The sequence below is a fragment of the Chlorocebus sabaeus genome, chromosome 8, assembly GCF_047675955.1.
Source record: "Chlorocebus sabaeus isolate Y175 chromosome 8, mChlSab1.0.hap1, whole genome shotgun sequence".
Lineage (NCBI taxonomy): Eukaryota > Metazoa > Chordata > Mammalia > Primates > Cercopithecidae > Chlorocebus > Chlorocebus sabaeus.
The window spans coordinates 29,705,282-29,727,829 of record NC_132911.1 but is presented as its reverse complement, the minus strand read 5'-3'; the positions used below and the strand labels follow the sequence as shown (position 1 = coordinate 29,727,829).

General features: G+C 41.3%; 1 protein-coding gene across 2 annotated transcripts in view; it reads right to left on the bottom strand.

The window, feature by feature from the left end:
- LEPROTL1 (leptin receptor overlapping transcript like 1) overlaps positions 1–13,475 on the bottom strand; it is a 44,427-nt gene extending 30,952 nt beyond the window's left edge. The window contains exons 1-4 of one of the 2 annotated variants that reach the window (XM_007962079.3): positions 13,319–13,475; positions 6,583–6,658; positions 4,080–4,266; positions 886–3,221 (exon numbers count right to left, since the gene is read on the bottom strand). In XM_007962079.3, the coding sequence (XP_007960270.1) occupies positions 3,105–3,221; positions 4,080–4,266; positions 6,583–6,658; positions 13,319–13,334 (396 nt within the window). In that variant the 5' untranslated portion in view covers positions 13,335–13,475 and the 3' untranslated portion in view covers positions 886–3,104. Of the gene's footprint in view, positions 1–885; positions 3,222–4,079; positions 4,267–6,582; positions 6,659–13,318 lie in introns of those variants that run through there. The other variant, XM_037983625.2, reaches the window with a different exon arrangement.
- Positions 13,476–22,548: the final 9,073 nt, after the last annotated feature.

The following is a 22,548-nucleotide window of genomic DNA, read 5'->3' as shown; positions in this document are numbered from 1 at the left end:
CGGCGTGGTGGTGCACGCCGATAATCCCAGCTACTCAGGAGGCTGAGGGGCAGGGGGATCACTTGAGGCCAGGAGCTTGAGACCAGTGTGGCCAACATGGCAAAACCCTGTTTCTACAAGAAATACAAAAATTAACCAGGTATGGTGACCCATGCATGTAATCCCAGCTACTTAGGAGGCTGAGGCACGAGAATCGCTTGAACCTAGGAGGCAGAAGTTGCAGTGAGCAGAGATTATACCACTGGACTACAGCCTGGGCACAAAGTAAGTCTCAAAAAAAAAAAAAAAAAAAAAAAAAAAACTGGATTATTTTGACAATGCCCCCAAAATCATATTAGAGCAGACATTTAGTGTCCATGGCCTAACTTTTTAAAGTATATGATGAGATTATAGTTAGGACAATTTGGGACATGATTAATATCTGAAAAAAGAGAACAGTACTTGTCTCTCTTCATAGTGTACCAAACAGAAACATTTTTTGTTTAAAATGTTTGCAAAAAGTAACATGCTGTAATAATGAGTGGTAATAAATACATAGTAAGTAGTCATAAAAATGTTCTGAAAATTTAAGAACAGGTAGGACCTTGCCTTTAGATCAGTAGTAGTCTTAAATGTCAACAAAACCTTCTATGACTGTTTTTGTAAAAGATTTTGTAAAAATTCTACTTCCCAGATTACCAATCCTTTTACTAGAGCTCAAAATCACAGGGCTGCATGGTAATATCTGTTACTATGGTTTCCATTTTATTTTGGAATGGAAACTTCTGCAAGTCTAACATTACACCAATGTCATCTTGCTTTATATCACATTATTAAAATGGTTAATGCACTTTACAACGAAAGTGTGCAATATATTTTCATTTCAAAAACACCCACAAACTAAAATAGGTATTTAAAATCTTTATTGTTTCATCATCAAAAGTTTTCATTCCATAGAAGAATGGTAATGCTGTATCAGTGCATATTCTATGGAAAATTCATATCTCAAGTAACTAGCCTAGAAATCAGAGACAGCACTATGTCAAGCTAGTGTACAAGGTCAAAGACACAATGCTGCCAATGCAATTAGTATATAGAAAGAATATGCAGCTGTTAGAAAAAGAGTCTATGGCCAAGTGGATAAAACAGTAGCAGTGCACTGCACTGACATCTAGAACAGAAAATGGGGAAGGACTGGAGAATGTACTTCCTGCAAAAAAAAGTCCAGTAGATCACAGGCACAAAGAGTTCCCAACTGTCTCACCAGCTGTCTAATTCATGTGTACCTGCACCTTCCTCTTCAAGTCTCAACATTATAATACCACAAGCCACTTTCAGCCTCAAGTGCGAAGGCTCCAGCCACATGCCGGTATTTCATCCTGATATTTCATCCTGCTTCCCATCATCTCATATCTAAAAGTCATGGCTTAAGTTAGGCAATAAAACCTGTGGCTTTAGGCATCTTTAGTAAAAAAGGTGAACAAACCCCAAATTTATTCCCATTTTCTTGAGAAATAAACTTCATAAAACAACAAAAGATAGCTGTCATGATTACTGAGTTTTGGCTGATGGTGAAATAATTTTTATGTAAGTATACTGAATAAACATACAAACAAATATTCTTAACAAAATACTGTCAGACCAACTTGAATGTTTTTATAACCCACTCCCGAAAAAAGTCCTGATAATTGTTAGATGTAAACGACCACTACAAATTGATCATGCCTAGTTACTGGGAATTTTTTGGTCACGTATGTTTCTGAAGCTGCTATATAGCTGGACTTGGCTACTTTGCATTAACTCACACAACAAATGCCTTTTTTAAGGAAACAGCAGATCTATCATGATGAAATCAAAATCAAAACAGTTCAGAGGTATACAGGAGACTTGTCTTAAATACTTTTAAATTACATATGATATAACCTTAGAGAATAAGAACTACCCTTACCATGGTCTAAATCTTAAACTGTTAATGCATGAATTATCTGTAAGACTAACAAGTTACTTGTTAATCATGGCAAGGCCTTGTCGGGGAGGGGGCATTCTGAATGTATGGCATAGCAATTATTTTCCAGGTAAGTAAACACTTCTAAGTGTCATTAAACTATATTTGGAAAGTTATTTTATGTAATATATACAACATACAAAATAAGTCAAAAGGAGGAAGCAGAGGAAGGTTTTCTGGCATATATGATGCAAACATACAACTGTCCCTCATCAGTAGTGGTTCCCTGTATGTCCATTTTAACAGGGTAAAACATGAAAGGGTGATAGGAGATCACAAAATTCACTTATAAATAGAAACAGGATTCAAAAACTGGAATTTCAATGTCATTTCTTCCCACACTGCAACTCACTCTAACGATAATAAACATAAATAAAAACCTTATCTCAAAAATCTGTTTTTACACCCTTACCTTAAAGTTTAACATAAATTCTTCTAACAATTGAGAAGAAAAGTACTCCTCTGTAGTAATTCCATAAAATAATTTTCAATTCACAAAACACCTGTCATTAGTAAAACCAGCAACCCTTATGGAGGGCATGGGCATTAACACTTGGCCCCTCTGAGGTATAAATGCAGCTATATTTGCACTGAGTATATAGTCTATAACGTATGCCAACCATCTGCATGTTTGCATAACATTGGGAGTGATGTCATCCTGACTGACTGAAAACTTATTTTTACAATTTTTTGTAATAATGGAGGCTAAATAATTTTAAGAGAAAAGATGTACTTGCCCAGTAATAGAGCCGGCAGAATTCTGAATTCCTAACCAATGTAAATGATTACATTAAAAAAGTGTTTAACATTGCATATTGATTCCAAAAAAATCAACCAAACAGGAAAACCACATAAATATTTAAATTCAGCAGGACGCCACAAAAAGCATACTATAGATAAGTGTGAAATCAGTCAGGCTTTTCCAAAAGAGAAAATCCTTTTAATCCTTCAGCAAGTCTCTGTGAAAATAGTACGCTTACAATAAAAGTGAGAAGGGAGCACCTAAAATACCCCCAACAGGCTTGCTATATCATTCAGCATTAACTGCCCCGTCTCCTGTGTGCGTGAATGGCCAACGAATGACAGGAAGTCCATTTGACAATAGTTCAGTAATTTCTTTTCACCACTGCTGCCAGCTGAAGTCGTCGTTGCTTCCAAAGACCAAGAAAAAGCCTAGTATAGTTGCAAAGATGACTGTGTTTCCTGTGAGAACAAGTGCACAAGCTCCCCACTCAATCTATGGAAATAAGATACACTCAGTTAACAGGCATGAAAAACAAAAAAGAAAATGAAAAAAAAAAAAAAAAAATCAAGGCTCCAGTTGTATCCTAATCATGATCTAAAAGAAACATGGCTTGTAACAGTAATTGTCACAGTGCTGAACACATACTTAGTAGTACTTTTATACTATTGTTTTCATTTACCATTGGTTCCTTTAAAAAGAAAGTCATGAAATGACCATTCAAAAACAAGCTTGACTTCTGGGCTACGATGAAGCAGCATAAAATTCTACAAGTTTCTGTTTATAAAGGAATATGCTTACTCTTCCTTAATCTAAAAATCTGTCTAGAGTAGATTAAATTTTAGCGTATCACAGATGGAAACACACCCGTGTACATTCTTTTGAAGGGGTGGGAAAACAATTGCCTTCTCCATATGGCTGTCTTCTCTACCTCCCCAGAGATGAAGGCGCCAAGTGTGGATCAGTGAGTTTGGGAGGAAGAACTGAGTACCCACAGCCAGCCCCTTCCCCTCTTCAGTGCTCTTCCGCCTGCAGAGCACATACATCTTTTCAGGTCTTCCAGATTTTAAGTTTTACAGGATAGGCCTGGGTTGTTCAGCACCGGGGGAGTTGATATGCTCAACTCTGACAGTTAAGTATTAGCAAGCCAACAGCTGCTGCAGATCCAAGCCACGTTCTCAAATATCTCTTTTTTTAGTTAACAAGAACAAACAATAAAGTGAGATTTTAATCTCTGTCTTCTAGGCTCTTATGTCTTTCATCTCTTTTCATGTCATTAACAAAAACTTTGCTTGAGAAAAATTTAACACATGTTCAATATAAAATCATTAATGGAAGAAGATAATCACTTACCAGATGCGCTCTGGCAAATACAATAGGGAGTCCAAAAGCTGACACAACAATGCCTGTTGTAAGAAAGATGGCAAGTTCCTTACAAGCGTTACTCATCGCATCTGTATCATCCACTAATCTTCTTGCTATGCAGTATGGAATAGGTGAAAGGATGTAAAAAAATAGAACAAAGAGGGGCCAGTATTTGCTAGAAAAAGAAAAATAAGTTAATGTAATTTTTGCTATGTCATTTTCCTACACACAAAATATGGTCTTTTAAAAAAAATCAAGATTCATTCCCTTGACTTCTAATGGATGATACCCAAACTTAGCATAAAGCTGAAGCAACCCTAAACTTCCCTTACATCACAAGGAACTCCCAAATTACAGAAATCAAAATACAGAAAAGAAGCTAAAAGTAATTTTGAACACTTTCAGTCAGAATATAGAATTTATCACAATAAAAATAGATGGCTTTTACTCTACCATCTAGTTAACTGTATTGTACCACAGTCATTTCCTGGTTTTGTTAACTACAGTTATGTAAGATCTTACGACTCTGGCAAGCTGTGTGGAGGGTACAGGGGATCTCTGTGTATGATTTTTGCAACTTCTTCAGAATCTAAAATTGTTTCAAAATAAAAAGCTAAAAGGAAATAGATGCCCTTAAAACTACCATAGAATAAAATACATATCATGGTGGAGATGTGATTATACAGAGGCTAATGATAAGCAGCTATTTATGTTTCCTAAATTTATTTTTATTTTTATTTTTTTGAGACAGAGTCTGGCTCTGTTGCCCAGGCTGGAGTGCAGTGGTGTGATCTTTCCTGGGTTCAAGTGATTCTCCTGCCTCAGCCCCGCTGACTAGCTGGGATTACAGGTGTGTGCCACCACACCCTGCTAATTTTTGTATTTTTAGTGGAGATGAGGTTTCACCATGTTGGCCAGGCTGGTCTTCAACTCCTGAGCTCAGGGGATCCACCTGCCTAGGCCCCCCAAAGTGCTAGGATTACAGGTGTGAGCCACTGTGCCTGACCATTTCCTAAACATTTTAAGAAAAAAAATTAAAAATTGAATATATGCTTAAGAAAAATAATTCAAACAGTACAAAAGCACAAAAAGTAAAGACTAAAAGTTCTCCAAATCTCCTCTTGCCCACTTTCCTATTGAGCTTCTCGGGGACTCTTGCACATTTCCACATAAACTTTAAAATATGAATGGGTCCCTGCAGTTTCCTAACAGTGTGTCTTGAACATATTCACATGTTAGCACTTACAGCTCTTCCTCACTCTTTTTAAGACTGCCTAGTATTTCCATTAATAGATTTACTATAATGTAACCATTTTTCTTCTGAAGGACATTTAGGATGTTTCCAGAATTTTTTTTGGCTCTTATAAATAAGGCTCAGATGAACAAAACAAAACCAAAAACCAAAAAACAAGGCTGCTTGAACATCCATACTCTCCCCCACTAAATGTATCTATGTAAACATCTGCAAGTGGGTTTGCATGAGTGAAAGGGCTACCTCAAAGAATATATACTTTGAGAGCTACAGGCAAACTTATCTCCAAGAAAACTACCTATGTGTACTCCACCACATCACAAACGAGTGTCTGCTTGCACTGTCTCTTGTCTTTGCCAATGGATTTGGCTTAGTTTTGAGTGAAGCTGGGGATATTTTTATGTGCTTATTAGCAATTTGTAGTTCTCTTTTTGTATTTTTCTATTGAGTTGTCCATTGTTTTCTAATTTATCTAAATGTTAAAATGTTAACTTTGAGAAGTTCTTTCTATCCTAAGGAAAGCAATTTTTGTTTTTTGTTTTTTTGGGAAACGGAGTCTTGCTCTGTTGCCCAGGCTGCAGTGCAGTGGCGTGATCTTGGCTCACTGCAACCTCCGTCTCCTGGGTTCAGGTGATTCTCCTGCCTCAGCCTCCCGAGTACCTGGGACTACAGGCATGCGCCACCACGCCTGGCTAATTTTTTTTAATATTTTTAGTAGAGATGGGGTTTCACCATGTTAGCCAGGCTGGTCTCGAACTCCTGACCTCCGGCAATCCTCCCACCTTGGCCTCCCAAAGTGCTGGGATTACAGGCGTGGGCGAGCCACCGCACCCGGCCGGAAAGTAATTGTTTACAACTTTTTTTTTTTTAGTCAATTGTGCTTTGACTGCTTATGGCATTTTTTTGCAAAAAGACATTTTAAATTTTCTTGTAATTCGTATTATCAATAGGTGTTAAAAACTGAGCAGGAGGCTGAGGTACTGTGTAGCTATCCTGCCATTGCAGACTCAGCAGTAGTGAAAGAGCCGGTAACAGCCAAAAGTCTTATTTGCATTTTGGTGTCCTAAAATCTTTAGAAACAAATTTTAAGTGATGATTTTTACAAAGGTATGTGTTTGGTAAGAGAACATTTCTCTGCTTTACTTTTACAGTAGTGAAAAAAAACAAAAACTTTTTTTAAGCTTTAAAAGTAGAAAAATTTTACCCTTAAATATTCAGAAAGACAAACATTTTACATACTTGTATATTGGAAGGGCACATCCAAGCATCAAAAACATCAGTCCGATCGCTCCTCCAAAGGACAAACTAATCAAAGCTGCAAAGCAAATAAAAAGTGCAATAGGAATATAAATTAGTTAAATAAATATTTTTATTAATATCAGCAGTCTGAATATTATCTGTAACCTCAGAAACAAAAATCCCTCAAACGTATTAATAGCAAGGTGCCATCAAAAGTGTAAGTTATCTAGTCTTAGAATAAGTCTTCTGTGGTATCTTCAGGGCAAAATAAAGTGACATTGACTTTTCTTGTTTTGTTTTGTTTTTGAGATGGAGTTTCACTCTGGTTACCCAGGCTGGAGTCCAATGGCTCGATCTCGGCTCACTGTAACCTCCACCTCTCAGGTTCAAGTGATTCTCCTGCCTCAGCCTCCTGAGTAAGGTGGGATTACAGGCATGCACTACCACGCCCTGCTAATTTTCTATTTTTAGTAGAGACAGGGTTTCTCCATGTTGGTCAGGCTAGTCTCGAACTCCCGACCTCAGGGGATCCATCTGCCTTGGCCTCCCAAAGTGCTGGGATACAGGCATGAGCCACCACACCCAGCCAGTGACACTGATTTTTAAAGCTCTAACCTACTGCTAGTACCCCACCACAATCCCCAATTGCTGGTTCCCTTTCTAAAGAGTCACAGTCCACAGGCTCAATGCTCTTCTGGGCATTAGAATTATATTTACTTCACAGATCACTACAGTTTTGAAAAGCTGTATATGGAGAAACTCCACATTCTCAAGTTTACTGCACTTTAAAAGCCTCATACTATAGGAAAACTTCTTCTAATCAGCTCCTGTTTCTTGCATATATACTCTCAATGTGCATAAAACTGACCAGAAAAAATGCCTGAGGATATCTGTAGTTAATGATTTTAATCAATTAATTTTGTTGCAGATCTTTAAATCGTTTGCAAAAGTAGAGCTGGGTTTCCTTCCCTAATCTACATTAGAAAATCTGTAGGATAATGGGTTATAATTCCTCTGAGGTATCACTATTTTAAGGTGTTATTATAAGCAATAGATGCATTCTACAGGTGAAATATAGTTTCTAAAGCTACACACACACACACACACACACACACACAGAGCAGTACATTTTAAGGTGCTCTCACATGTTAGTGAATAGAAACAACTTTCTTGAATAGGCATAGTTAATCAATGACCTAGACTAAAGCAAAGAAATAAATGATAGCCGAGTGCAGTGGCTCATGCCTGTAATCCCAGCACTTTGGGAGGCCAAGGTGGGCAGATCACGAGGTCAGGGGTTTGAGACCTACCTGGCCAATATGGTGAAACCCTGTCTATACTAAAAATACAAACAATTAGCTGGATGTGGTGGCACATGCATGTAGTCCCAGCTACTCAGGAGGCTGAGGCAGGAGAATTGCTTGAACCCGGGAAGGGGAGGGAGGTTGCAGTGAGCCTAGACTGTGCCTTTGCACTCCAGCCTGTGCAACAGAGCAAGACTCCATCTCAAAAAGTAAATAATGATAAATTTATGATGAGTTCTATATAACCTGTATTTCTACAGTTACAGTGGCTAAGAAAATAACTAGTTTTGTTGTTGTTAGGCCATTTTATTAAAATTCAGAAGTTAAAATTCGAAACATTTGAAGAAGGTCTAAAAGTTACCAGGACAAAGGCTAACAAAGAGAAACCAAAATGAACAGGAAACAGGTTAAACTTTGCCAAGTACTACTGATATACTCTGCAGAACTAAAATGGTTGTAATCAAGGACGCCCAATGACATAGTGGCTTGGCAGATTTAGTTTTTGGTTAGATCGCTGATGCAGGTGATGTCAACCCCGAACACAGTCACTTAGTCCTGAACACCATTCTATTTCCAGCTATAGGAAAAGAATTGCATTTTTATTTTACAGCAAATGAGGCACTTCAAGTTTACAGGGGAATGCAATATAAACTGTAAGGAAAATTACAGAATTTACCATTTGTTTTCTTCAGTTCCAAACTGGTTCTCATGACCGGGCCCTGCCTGCCTCTCTTGTGATGTGTCACACCAGACTACTACAGTGTCCCTGAACCTTCACTTTAGTTACACTGGCCCTCTTTCCTTTCCTGGAAATCAGCAGTCTCGCTCACTCACGTGGCCTGTGCATACTGTGTCCCTTCTGCCTCGGACATTTTTTTCATTCACTGAAGAAATATTCACTGAGCACTAAATATGTGACAAGCACTGGGGATACAACAGTGAATGACACATGGCCCTTTCCCACTCCTCTCCACTTTCTTCCAACTTAACTCCTGCTTTTCCTTCAGATCTCAGCCTCCCGGATAGCTGGGACTCGAGGCACACGCCACCATGCCCAGCTAATTTTTTTTTTTTTTTTTTTGTATTTTTAGTAGAGATGGGGTTTCACCATGTTGGTCAGGATGGTCTCAATCTCTTGACCTTGTGATCTGCCCACCTCAGCCTCCCAAAGTGCTGGGATTATAGGCATGAGCCACCGCACCTGGCCCCAGTGAAGTTTTTCCAAACCTTCTGACTAGACCAATTCCCTGTTATATTCATTTATTCATTCCTCTAACAAACATCTATGGAGCACCTAATGTGTGTCAGATACTGTTCTTGCTACTGGAGACAGAGCAATGACAACAATCAAAGCTTTTGCTCTCACGGAGCTTATGTTCTAGTGGGAGAAGAAAATGATTTTTAACAAGCAAGCAAATAAATGTCAAGTGATGACAAATGTCAGGGAGAGTAAGGGATATTAGTGCTAGTCTAGACACAGTGGCCAGGGAAGGCATCTCTGATGAGGCATCACCTGAGCAGAGATCTGTGTGAAGGGAGGGAGGAAATCACATGGATATTTGGGATGAGTATTCCAGGCAGAGACCCATGTATGCTGAGGCCCTCTGTTCACTCCTTTGCTCAGTTATTAGCTGTGATTTCCTACTGGTTTGTATTTTGTCTTTCCTTCTCAACTGTCCATTTCATGAGAAGGGGGAGCAAGTTTTTCTGTTGTGATGGTCGTGCCCTGGCTCTTAACACTCAACAAATATTTGTGGAATGAATGTAGCAGAGTGGAAGCAGCATGGAACTGACAGTAAGGAGGGTCTGAGGCCCTAACAGCTACTAACTAGTTGTACAAGTAATTTATGAGTCTCAGTTCTTCCTTCTTTAAAAGGACAGTTGGACTAGATCTTAAAAGCAGATAATTTTCTGAACACTAAAGGTACTATTAAGACAGCTAAGTCCATTACTACAAATACTACCTAGTAACACCTCAATCATTCAGAAGCCATTTACATGCAACTTAGAACCCTGGAGAAAACAAAGGCCACTAAAAAAAGACAAAATAGATGTTACAAAGCCCATACACTAAAGCCAACATTCTCTATAAATAAAGACCCTTAAGTTCTTATTTATATTAATTCATTTTCATGACACAGTTGTTAGGTGAGAATTCAGAGGACAACACATTTTTATTTTAAAGAATCACCTATGCTCACTTATATATTTTTCAATACGTAAATCATACACCCAGAACAAAAATTAAGTAAAAACAAACTTTTCCTTCCCAAAAGTAATCACTATTACCTGTATACCTTGTGACACAAAATTTTCTAAGTTTGATTATCTTGCTTCCCACACTGAAACAAATGGGAACTAGGAGAAAGAATTGCATACAAGCAAGAATTGCCCTCTGACAGGAGGCAGGAAGCAAAAAATATATATATTTAAACCAGGAAGAAAAATCTCAAAAAGCATGTTTATGGTAATCTCTGCAAGAGGCAAGCCACCTTAGGACCATGATGGCCTCTGAAGGTGACTGTTCTGTGACAGAGAACAGTCATTCATATTCTTATCAAAAAAGAAAGTCTAAATTCTTTGACTATACTCTTGCAAAGTTAATGAAAAATGATTCCTTAAAAAAAAAAAAACAAGGTCTAAAATGAGATAAGGCTCAAGTATCATAAAACAATTTTAAAAACATAAATCAATATTGTCTTATTATAAGTGTTATGAATAGGAATACTGGAATAACTTTAGTAGCCTGAGATTCCAATTCCTTTTAAACGTTGTTGTATAATGAAAAAGTAAGGTCCTTGGAATTGTTTGGGGGAATTAAGATACCTTGAGATAATACTTCCATTCCATTAAATACTAAATATAATATATATACTATATATAATTATATATAATATATATTATTATATATTATATGTTACATAATATATAATGTATGTATAATATATATTACATATGTGTATAATATATAATATACGTTATATATTATATACATGATATATAAATATATAATATACATAATATAGATACATGATATATAAATATATAATATACATAATACATACATGATATATAAATATATAATATGCATAATATGTAATATATAATATATCCTAATATATAATTATATATAATATGTTAAATATATATTATATATTGTTATATAATATATAATTTTATTTCATATATAATTTAATATATAATTTTTTTTTTTTTTGAGAAGGAGTCTCACTCTGTTGCCCATGCTGGAGTGCAACAGTGTGACCTTGGCTCACTACAACCTCCACCTCCCAGGTTCAAGCAATTCCCTGCCTCAGCCTTCTGAGTAGCTGGGATTACAGGTGCCTGCCACCATGCCCAGCTAACTTTTTTGTATCTTTAGTAGAGACGGGGTTTCACCAACTTGGACAGGCTGGTCTTGAACTCCTGACCTCGTGATCCACCCCGTAGAGACGGGGTTTCTCCATGTTGGTCAGGCTGGCCTCAAACTCCCAACCTCAGTTAATCCGCCTGCCTTGGCCTCCTAAAGTGTTGGGATTACAGGCGTGAGCCACTGCGCCGGGATTAAATACTAAATTTTTAAAAAAAATATTCATAACACAGTTTGATGTGACATCTCATCTCCCAGTCATACCGAATAAGGTAGCCAATTAGAGGTTAAATAAATTGCTTATCAGTATTCTCAAAACTTGTAGTTTCTTCAATCTTATGAAATTGGCAACTAGGCAGATTTATATATACATTTCATCACTTGTATACAAACTGTTTCTTAAATGACACATCAACAAGGCAAGAATTCATATAGTAATTGTGTGATGCAACATTTGGAAGGCAAAGCTTAGATAAGTCTGGTTTCTACTCCCAAAGCCTCTAGGCTAGGGATGGAGCAGCCCAATTAGCTAGAAAAACTCTCTAGAGACAAGATGCTGACTCTGTGATTACAAAGAAATTAGAGTAGAAGGAGGGACCACTTCTCTAACCTGGGAGTCACCAGAAAATCCAATATATCAAAAAGTAATAGACAAATAGCTCAAGAAATGCCTAATGGTCTCTAATTATGGCAACACTCCTTCCTAATATAAAGATGATATTAGGCCAAGAGAAAGAAACATACTGACTCACGTCAACCAGAAAATCCTGCTGAAATCAAAAGTGCAATTCACCTGAGGCACCTTCGTCAGTTTAATGCAGTATTTCCCTAGGTCTGGAGAAGTAAATTACAGAGCGATTTTCTTAAGAGACTCCCGCATTAATGACACTGAAGAAACGGGGAAGAACAGGGAAACAGGCAACATCCTAAAAACCACAGCAATTCACAATAACTGCCTTTCACATAAGGGTTTAAAAGAGTCTATTATGGTTCAAAAGGAGATTACAAAAAGTATCCCAGTTGCTTAAATGACAAGGTTTTATATGGGAAATGAAATGTTTCCAGACATTGAAAATAAACAAGAAACAGTAAGACCGACCCTGAGAAAAAAACTTGATTAAGTTTTCCTTAGAGAAGAAAAAATACAAAGAAAACCACTGCTCCTAAAGTAGTTCCTGCTTCCTGCCTGACTGCCCTTCTACAAAGCGGCAGGTCAAGAAATCAATGTAATTAGTAAGCAGTAGTTGAAAACTTTGCTTCTCATCACACTGACAACAAAACTACCTAACATTTGGAACAAATGCGACATCCCTTTTTTAAAAAGAAAATACATGAATAAGCCAATAGTTTTTCATTAAGTTGTAACACTATTTTATCTTCTAAAAAAAAAAAAAAAAGAAATACTTTGCAATTTGAAAAAGCCTCAGGGTGCAACTGCGGAGAGGGAAGTGAGCCAAGAGCACTCTGGGGTCGCTACGGGATCCACTCTAGGGTCCAGACACCGCAGATGAAAATGCACCGGTTTCGGGAGCCTGTAAAGCTTCGGGCGCGGGGGGCCGGGGTGGACGTGGGGCTCGAGGTTTCGGGGAGACCCGTGCAGTGCCCGCAGCCCGCACTTGTGCCTTTCGGTGGGAAATGACTGGTTTTCCATAGCTGGCATCTCCAGCAGCCTCAGCCTCCTCAATCCCACGCTCTGCCTGCCTCTCTCTTGGATGCAAACTCCTGCAAAACGTGTGTGGCCGCCCAAGTCGCGACGGGACTCCTCACTGACCGCCAACCACTTCATATTTTGTCCGGGGTACGATGGGTGGGAGACAGGCTGCCGAAATCGGCAGAAAGTGGGGGCTGTCGGGGGAAGCCAGAGTCGCAACCGTCCCTTGCCTGAGGGCGCCGCGCCCACCTCCGGGCCAAGGGCAGGGCCGGGGCGGGGGTCGCTTCCCCGAAGCAGGGACCCCCACGCGCGCGCCCGGGCCCAGAGGGGAAGTGCGGGGGCCGCGTGGGACCCCCGGCCCATCTTCCCCGGCAGGCCTCAGACCTCCCGCGTCCCGCACCCCAGGCCCACCTTTGATGCCTGCCATGGCGGTGACGTCGCTCCTGGCTCCACGACCCGAGGCGGCGGCGGCGGCGGCGGCCAGGAGACCCAAGACGCTACCGCGGCCAGACAACACCCGGAAGTGCGCGACGCAGCACTTCCGCCGGCGGCTCTGGCTTGCGCGGGGGCGCGGGGGCCGCGCCGGGCTGGGCTGTGTGGCCGACCGCTTCCTCCCTTCTTGGCCGGTCTGCAGATCGCCGCCGGCCGAGGCTTATCACCGCCGGCCGAGGCTTGCCGCCGCCGCCCAGACTGGGAGAATGAGCCGGCGCCAGGTCTTGAATTCCCGTCAGGGCCGGTCTGGGGGCTCCCTGCTGAAGCCCCTGTCCCTACTCCCGCAACCTCCCGCGTGCTTTGGGAAGGGATCGCGGGTGGCGGTCGTCCTTTGGATGCACGTGTGATGGCTTTTGGCTTAATTTCACATTCTTTGTTTTGTTTTTTGACACAGGGTCTCTGTCGCCCAGGCTGGAATGTGATCACGGCTACTGCAGCCTCTATCTTCAGGGCTCAAGTGATTTTCTCACGTCAGCCTCGCAGTAGCTGGGACCACAGACATGAGCCACCATGCCTGGCTTTTGTTTTGTTTTTTTGTAGAGAGGGGGCGGGGTGTGAGACTCTCACCTTGTTGCCCAAACGGGTCTCCTGAGTTCAAGGATCTGCCCTCTTCAGCCTCCCAAAGCGCAGGGATTACAGTGTGATACCCTACCTTGTTTTAACCTGATTGACTCTCTTTTAGCTGAGAGAGCCAGACAGACTCCATTTTGGTTTCTTCGCTTGCAGACCCTTGGCCCCCTCCCTTAAGGACATAACTGGTGCAAGCTGACTCCAAGCACATCCAGGAATGCGCTTATTGATAAGATACTGAGGCAAGCTGTACCAGCAGCTCCTGGGAACGTGCTCAGTTGATGGTACCCAAAGCCCCTGCGTTTATCACTTTGTGATAATTTAAGACCCATGCACCTGGAACTGTTTATTTTCCTGTAACTGTTTCTGTAACCATTTATCTTTTAACTTTTTGCCTGTTCTGCCTCTGTAAATATTGCTTCAGCTAGACGCCTCCTCCCTGATTTAGACCAAGGTATAAAAGGAAATCTAGCCTCTTCTTCAGGGCCAAGAGAATTTCGAGCTCTAGCCCTCTCTCGGTCGCCGGCAATAAAGGACTCCTGAATTAGTCTCAAAGTGTGGTGTTTTGCTCGGTTACAACAGGTTTCACCATGTTGCCCAGGCTGGTCTCAAACTCCTGGCCTCAAGTGATCTGCCCACCTGGGCCTCACAAAGTGCTGAAATTACAGGCGTGAGCCACTGCGCCTGGCCCTCAAAAAATTTTTTTCTACTTATAAATATTTACATTTTCCAGACCAGGGAGAGGAGGCAACTCTTATGCCCCAGTAAACAGCATTTATTGGAGTCTGTGAAAACGTTACTAAAGTAGACCTTATCTTTCATTAGTTTTCCCCTATATATTTACCTTCTTACAATCTACTGCCCCTAGAAGTCCAAACCCTTTCCTTTGTCTACTTTTCCACAATACATCACCCTTTGTTAAAATGATGGAAGGTCCCAGGCCTAATTACTTTTTGAGTTTTCACTTCTTTTCTGTGAAGACTCCTTGTGCATGCAAAATAAACCTTTTTTTTCCCCCTGGTAATCTGTACTTTATTAGTTTAATTCACAGTTCTCAGCTTCTGAACCTAAGAGGGTAAAGGAAGTTTTTATCCTTTCCTACACTAGGAAAGATGGGTAAATAGTCCTATGAAAACTTTTGATTATGATCTGCCAGGGAAAATTTCCCCCAAGGAGAGAGAACACAGGGATGAATAAATGTGTTAATAGAGAAGGGAAAAGCCATCACAGGTGGCGAGGTGTGTTGTTTTTGTGTTTGTGTGTGTGTGCGTGCATGTGTTTGTGTGTGTACGTGTGTGCATGGGTGTTTGTGTGTGTGTTTGTGTTGTGTGTGTGTCCTTGTGTTTGTGTGTGCGTCCGTGTGTTTGTGTGCATGTTTGTATATGCGTGTTTGTATGTGTGCGTTTGTGCCTGCGTGTATGTGCGTGTGTATGTGTTTGTGTGTTTGTGTGTGCCTGCGTGGGTGTGTGCGCGTGTTTGTGTGTGTGTGCATGTTTGTGTGTGTGCAAGTGTGTGTGCGTGTTTGTGTATGTTTGTGTATGTTATGTGTGTTTTTGTGTGTGTTCGCACGTGAGCATGCATGTGTGTGTGGTGGGGAGTTAGGAACTTTGGCAGCAAATGGAGCAAGGAGCTTGCTTGGTCCCTTGGAGAGAAGAGAGGTGGCCAACGGGGTTGGTCAAGGTTGGGGTGGGGCAGCATGCTTATATAGTAGGGCCATACACAAGGAATTTTGGCTTTTCTCTCTGAGCGATAAAAATCTTTTGAAGTTTTTAAAAGTAAGTAGGTGGGGGTGAGCTACATACGATTTGAATTTTTAATTTTTTTTTAGTCATCAGACTAAGATAAAGTGGCATATAAGACTTTGTTGAGTGAATGTTTAGAAGAGATAATTCCAATATGCTTTTAAATGAGAGCAACTGGGAAGTTTAAGGCATTACCCCCTCTGCTTCTCTCTACTATTTCTAGAGTTGAATTACAATTTAAACAACAACAGCAACAACAAACAGGTCACTTCTTGAGTCTTAATGCACCAAATGAGTCTATGGGTGTTTTGTAGGAGAGTAGATTTTTTTCTGTTCAAGTTAGTGCAGAAAGATCTACCATCTCTTTCCTGTATCATGAAAAAAATTTTCATTCAAGGATGTGGTAACAAAACCACAAGGCACACTTGAACATATGCCATGGAAATGCACGCTGCTTACATGGAATCTATGAGCCACCAGCTCCTTTCCCTAAACTACTGAAGCAGGCATATGCGTCCTTCTCCCCAGCCATCTTGAATGGATAGGTAGAATTCCTGGAGAAGTGAATAATTCCATCTCACATGTCACCCACCACAACACCTTTTCTTGTTTTGTTCTGTGAACCCACAATATCTGAGACAGGTCTTAGTCAGTTTAGAAAGTTTATTTTGCCAGGGTTAAAGACGCACCCTTGACACGCCTCAGGAGGTTTTGATGACCTGTGTCCAAAATGGTTGGGGCACAGCTTGGTGTTATACATTTTGGGGAGACATGAGACAGCAATAACTGTATATAAGGTGTACATTGGTTCGGTCTGCGAAGGGGGACAACTCAAAGTAGGGAGGGGGCGTCCAGGTCATAGGTAGATAAGAGACAAATGGTTGCTTTATTTTTTATTTTTTATTTTTTTGAGACCAAGTCTTGCTCTGTTATCCAGGCTGCAGGCTGGAGTACAGTGGTGTGATCTCGGCTCACTGCAACCTTCAACTCCTGGGCTCAACCGATTCTCCTGCCTCAGTCTCCCGAATAGCTGAGATTACAGGTGTCCACCACCACGCCCGGCTAATTTTTTTTTTTTTCTTTTTTGAGGCCAGAGTGCTGTGGCACCCTCTGTCTTCTGGGTTCAAGTGATTCTCCTGCCTCAGCCTCCCAAGTAGCTGGGATTACAGGCATGTGCCACCGCACCCGGCTAATTTTTGTATTTTTAGTAGATATGGGTTTAACCATGTTGGCCAGGCTGGTCTCGAACTCCTGAGCTCGAGTGATCTACCTGCCTCAGCCTCCCAAAGTGCTGGGATTATAGGCATAAGCCACGGTGCCCAGCCTCTTCTGAGTTTCTGATTAGCCTTTCACTGAATACACAATTTACAGGTATAGTCACTTATGCTTTAGTCTGGTTTAGTGAAAAGACAGGGCAAAGGAAGCAATCAGATAAGCATTTGTCACAGTGAGCAAAGGGTGACTTTGAGTTCTCTCTGTCCTTTGTCCACAAGGAATATCCTTGTGGGCAAATTGTGAGGTGGGTATATAGCTTTATTTTTTCATTTGTTTTTATTATTTTTTAATTTTTAAATTTTATGATTTTATTATTTTGTTATTATTTTTATCTTTGTAGCTATCTTGTCTAGGATAACTACAAAGATACATTTTCTCCTTTTTTTTTCTTTTTTTTTTTTGGGGGCAAGGTGTTATCCTGTTGCCCAGGCTGCAGTGCAGTGGTGCAGTCACAGTCATGGCAGCCTCCTGTCATGACAGCCACCACCTCCAGGGCTCAAGTTATCCTCCTGCCTCAGCCTCCCGAGTAGCTGGGACCACAGATATGCACCACCACTCCCTGCTAATTTTTTCGTTTTTGTAGAGGTGGGGTTTTGCCATGTTGTCCAGGCTAGTCTTGAACTCTGGGGCTCAAGAGATCCACCCACTTTGGCCTCCCAAAGGGCTGGGATTACAGGTGTGAGCCACTACGCCCTGCCTGATTTCCTCTTTTCAGTACAAATGTGTTGGCATTACAGATGTCGTTGACAACATTCATGGGCAACTGGGATTACTCAGCAGGTTACAGGAATCTATATTCTTTTCTTCCGTGGTCACAGAATCCTAAGAGATTGTGCTCTTTATCTTTCCCATGAGATTCACAGTGTTTCCAGCACAAAAACACTCATTACTCTAATGACTATTTTTGGTTTACTGTTGTAGGGACCAGTCACTTGAGACCTTAAAAACAGTGTTTCCAAATGTTGTATTTCAAGGACCACCTAAAGCAGAGTACTTTGGGATGCTTTCCAAATTCTTGACTGCTACTCCAGACCTTCTGAATTTAGAACTCTTGTGGGTAAAGCCCGGAATCTAAAAATTTAACAAGCACCTCAAACGATTCCTATGCAAACTAAAGCAAAGCTTGAAAATCATTGTCTGAAAAAAGGTAGAACGTCAGTTTTCTTCACCAGTTTTCCAAGAGAACCCTGAATGCTAGTTAATGTCATATCCTTTAAATGTTCTCTATTGTTATGTAATAGCTAATTAGTGTTACCTTTCAGTTTTAATACTTCTTATACAGATGGTTTCCCATTCTCCAAAGTTAAATGGTAAAGATGAGAATGTGGATGAGAGGAAGGGAATTCTTACTTTTTGAGCAGGTGCTATGTGCCTGGTGCTTTAGCATTCATCTCATTTAATCCTCTTCACAATTTTGTAAACTGGGAATTACTAACACTTACAGGTTGATTCAGAGAAAACTCAGAGAAAAAAAATAATTTTTTTGAGTCAGCGTCTCACTCTGTCACCCAGGCTGGAGTGCAGTGGTGTGATTTTGGCTCACTGCAACTTCTGCCACCCAGGCTCAAGCTATCCTCCTGCCTCAGCCTCCCAAGTAGCGGGGACCACAGGTATGCACCACCATGCCTGGCTAATTTTTTTTGTAGAGACAAGGTCTTCTTACGTTGCCCAGGCTGGTCTCGAACTCTTAAGCTAAAGCGATACACCCACCTCGGGCCTCCAAAAGTGCTGGGATTACAGGTGTTAGCCACCACACCCAGCCCTTCCTGTATACTTTAAATAATCCCCAAATTATTTATAATACCTAATGCAATGTAAATACTATGTAAATAGTTGTTATACTGTATTGTTTACAGACACCGGAAAGTCAGTCACCAGAAAGACCATGTGATTAGAGTGTTAGAGGGTTGGAACTTTCAACCCACCCACCAACTGACAGGAGAGGTGGGAGGAGGGCAGCTGGAGATTAAGCTCTATACAAACGCTAGACAATAAGATTTCGTGAGCTTCTAGGTTGCTGAATGCAGGGAGGTGCTGGGAGGGTGGGGTGCCCAGCGAGGGCATGGAAGCCCCATGGCCTTAATTCTTATCTTTGCCCTATCCATCTCTTCATCTGGCTGTTCACCTGTATCCTTTATAAATCCTTTACAATAACAGTGGTAAACATAAAGTATTTTCCTGGACTGAAGCCTGAAGTGGGGGCAGTCTTGAGGATAGTGGGCCCTTAACTTGAATTGAGTTATAGGACATCATGTTGATGTCCTTTAGAGTTAGTTGGTGTGTGGTAAAATACTCCCCCAGGTTCCCTTCTGGTCACAGAACTGCTCTGTGTTGTGTGACAGTAAAAAGGAGAAAACAGTTTGTTTTTTCCTTTTATAGCCTCATCATTTAGCTCTCAGCTCAAATGGTAATTTCTTAGAGAATCTTTCTGGGCCATCCTACTTATTATAGCATTACCTGTCATATTGCTCTGTTTTTTCTTCAAGGTACTTATTATTATTTGAGATAGAGTCTTGCTCTGTTGCCCAGGCTGGAGTGCAGTGATGCAATCATGGCTCGCTGCAGCCTCAACCTCCAGGCCTCAAGTGATCCTCCTACCTCAGCCTCTTGAGTGTCTGGGATGACAGGCACATGCCACCACATCTGGCTTTTTTTTTTTTTTTTTTTTTTTGAGACGGAGTCTCACTCTATCGCCCAGGCTGGAGTGCAGTGGTGCGATCTTGGCTCACTGCAAGCTCTGCCTCTCGGGTTCACACCATTCTCTTGCCTCAGCCTCCCAAGTAGCTGGGACTACAGGTGCTCACCACCACGCCCAGCTAATTTTCTGTATTTTCAGTAGAGAGGGGGTTTCACCGTGTTAGCCAAGATGGTCTTGATCTCCTGACCTCATGATCTGGCTGCCTCAGCCTCCCAAAGTGCTAGGATTACAGGCGTGAGCCACCGTGCCTAGCCACATCTGGCTAATTTAAAACTTTTTTTTTTTTTTTTTTTTTTTTTTTTTGTAGAGATGGGGCCTTACCATGTTGCCCAGATTGGCCTCAAACTCCTGGTCTCAAGTGATCATGCACCTTGGCTTCCCAGAGTGCTAAGATTACAGGTGTGAACCACCGTGCCTGGCCCAAGGCACTTACTTATTTGCAATGACATAATTTGTTGGCTACCTCTCCCACTAGAATGTTTATTAGTACAACCTTTCATGTTTTGTTCATGACTGTCCAGAACTGTACATGGTGTATGGTGAGAATCTCAAATAACAAAAATTCTATTGTTAAGGTAATTAGTGATTTCTACAGTGTAACATTCAAAGACCAAATTTTGCTTCAAGTTTTCAGCAACAGTGGACACTGTTGACCATTCTTTCTTTCTCTCAATTACCATATTCTATTTTCCTAGTTCTTCCTCCTTCTTCACCAGAGGTTACTTCTCAGAGTCTTTCTAGAATCTTCTTCTGCTCAAGGTTCAAATGTTAGTGTTCCCATAGCGTGGGCCACTTCTTTTGTGGTATCTCAATTCTCTCCTTATGTTACGGTATCTCTTCTCACATGTCTCAGTTCATTTTGTGTTGCTATAACAGAATACCTGAGACTGGTAAATTTATGAAGAATAGAGATTTATTTCTTACCGTTCTGGAGGCTGGGAAATCCTAGGTCCAGGGGCCTGCATCTGGTGGGGGACTTCCTGTTGTGTCATTTCACGGTGATAGGCAAAAGAGAAAGCGAGCTGAACTCATCCCTTTTATCTGGAACCCGCTCCCCAATAACTAACCCACTCCTGTGATAACAGCATTAAGAGCTCTGCCCTCATAACCTCATCACCTCTTAAAAGTCCCCCCTCTCAACACTATTGCTTTGGGGATTAAGTTTCCAACACATGAGCTTTGGGGGACACATTCAAACCATAGAATCCTGACATTAAATGCTACCTTTATATTTACAACATAACTACCAAATTTACCTTAGTTTTGAACTTCCGACTTTTACAGTATATCTGTTTATTTGACATATCTACCTGGATGCCTAATAGTCACCTCAAACTTAAGAGAACAGAATTCTCTATGATGTCTATTTCAGTCCTTGGTCCCACCATTCCTTGATTCCACGCTGAGGTCTCACTGCTCTGCCACCTCTTATTCCACTCTTCCCCTAACTTACTTTGCTTCAGTTATGGCCTTGTTTGCCTCTCTTATCCTCCAAATTTTGTTTTATTCACTGCTGTATCCCCAATACTGATAACAGTGCCTGGTAGGTACTGTTAGGTACTAGTAGGTGCTCAATATAATAATCTGGTAAACATAAAGTGTTTTTTTGAGTTCTGTGAGCCATTCTAGCAAATTATGGAACTCAAGATGGGGGGGTCATGAAAACCCTAATTTATTTGTTGAGAGGGAGTCTCTCTCCGTGGTCCAGGTGGAGTGGGGCAATCTTGGCTCACTGCAACTTCCGCCTCCTGGGTTCAAGCGATTCTCTTGCTTCAGCCTCCCGAATAGCTGGGATTACAGGTGTGTGCCACCATGCCCAGCTCTTTTTCCTATTTGTAGTAGAGATAGGGTTTTACCATGTTGGATAGGCTGATCTTGAAGTCCTGACCTCAGGCGATCCACGTGCCTTGGCCTCCCAAAATGCTGGGATTATAGGCATGAGCCACCACGCCCGGTCTGGAAACCCTAATTTATAGCTGGTTGGTCAGAAGCACAGGTCACAACCTGAGACTTGTGATTGATGTCTGAAGTGGGGGCAGTCTTGTGGGACTGAACTCTTTATAGCATCTGACCGAATGACTCTTCCTCAAAACACAAAGCTAGGGCTTTTGCATCCACTCTTCCCCGGATGGGAAGATGAGTCCCCTGATCTTTGTAGGGCTAGTTCTTCCTCATGATTCAGGTCCCAAGCTTCAAAAATCACTTCCTCAGCAAGGCCCTCCCTGAAGTTGTGTCCCCAGGCTCCATTGTATCACCCTGTTTTTTCATCAATGTAGTTATCACTTCCTATATTTTTGTTGCTTAATTGGTATGTCGTTTGTCCTATTCCTTTTTTTTTTTTTTTTTTTTTTTTTTTTTTGAGACGGAGTCTTGCTATGTCGCCCAGGCTGGAGTGCAGTGGCGCGATCTTGGCTCACTGCAAGCTCCGCCTCCAGGGTTCACGCCATTCTCCTGTCTCAGCCTCCCAGTGGCTGGGACTACAGGCGCCCACCACCGCGCCCGGCTAATTTTTTGTATTTTTTTAGTAGAGACGGGGTTTCACCGTGGTCTCCATCTTCTGACCTCGTGATCCGCCCGCCTTGGCCTCCCAAAGTGCTGGGATTACAGGCGTGAGCCACCGCGCCCGGCCCATTTGTCCTATTCTATTTCAATGAGTACAGGGATCTTGTCTGTATCCTCCATGCCTAAAACAGTGCCTGGTGCGTATTAGGTATTCAACATATACCCATTGAATGAATGAATGAATGAATGAATGAATGAATGAATGAAAGAAACCCAGGCCTGCCAGACCTCAAAGTTCAGAGAACTGTTTTCTCTGGCTGGTTCTTCACTCAGATAATATTTTCTCCTCCTGACATTTTATA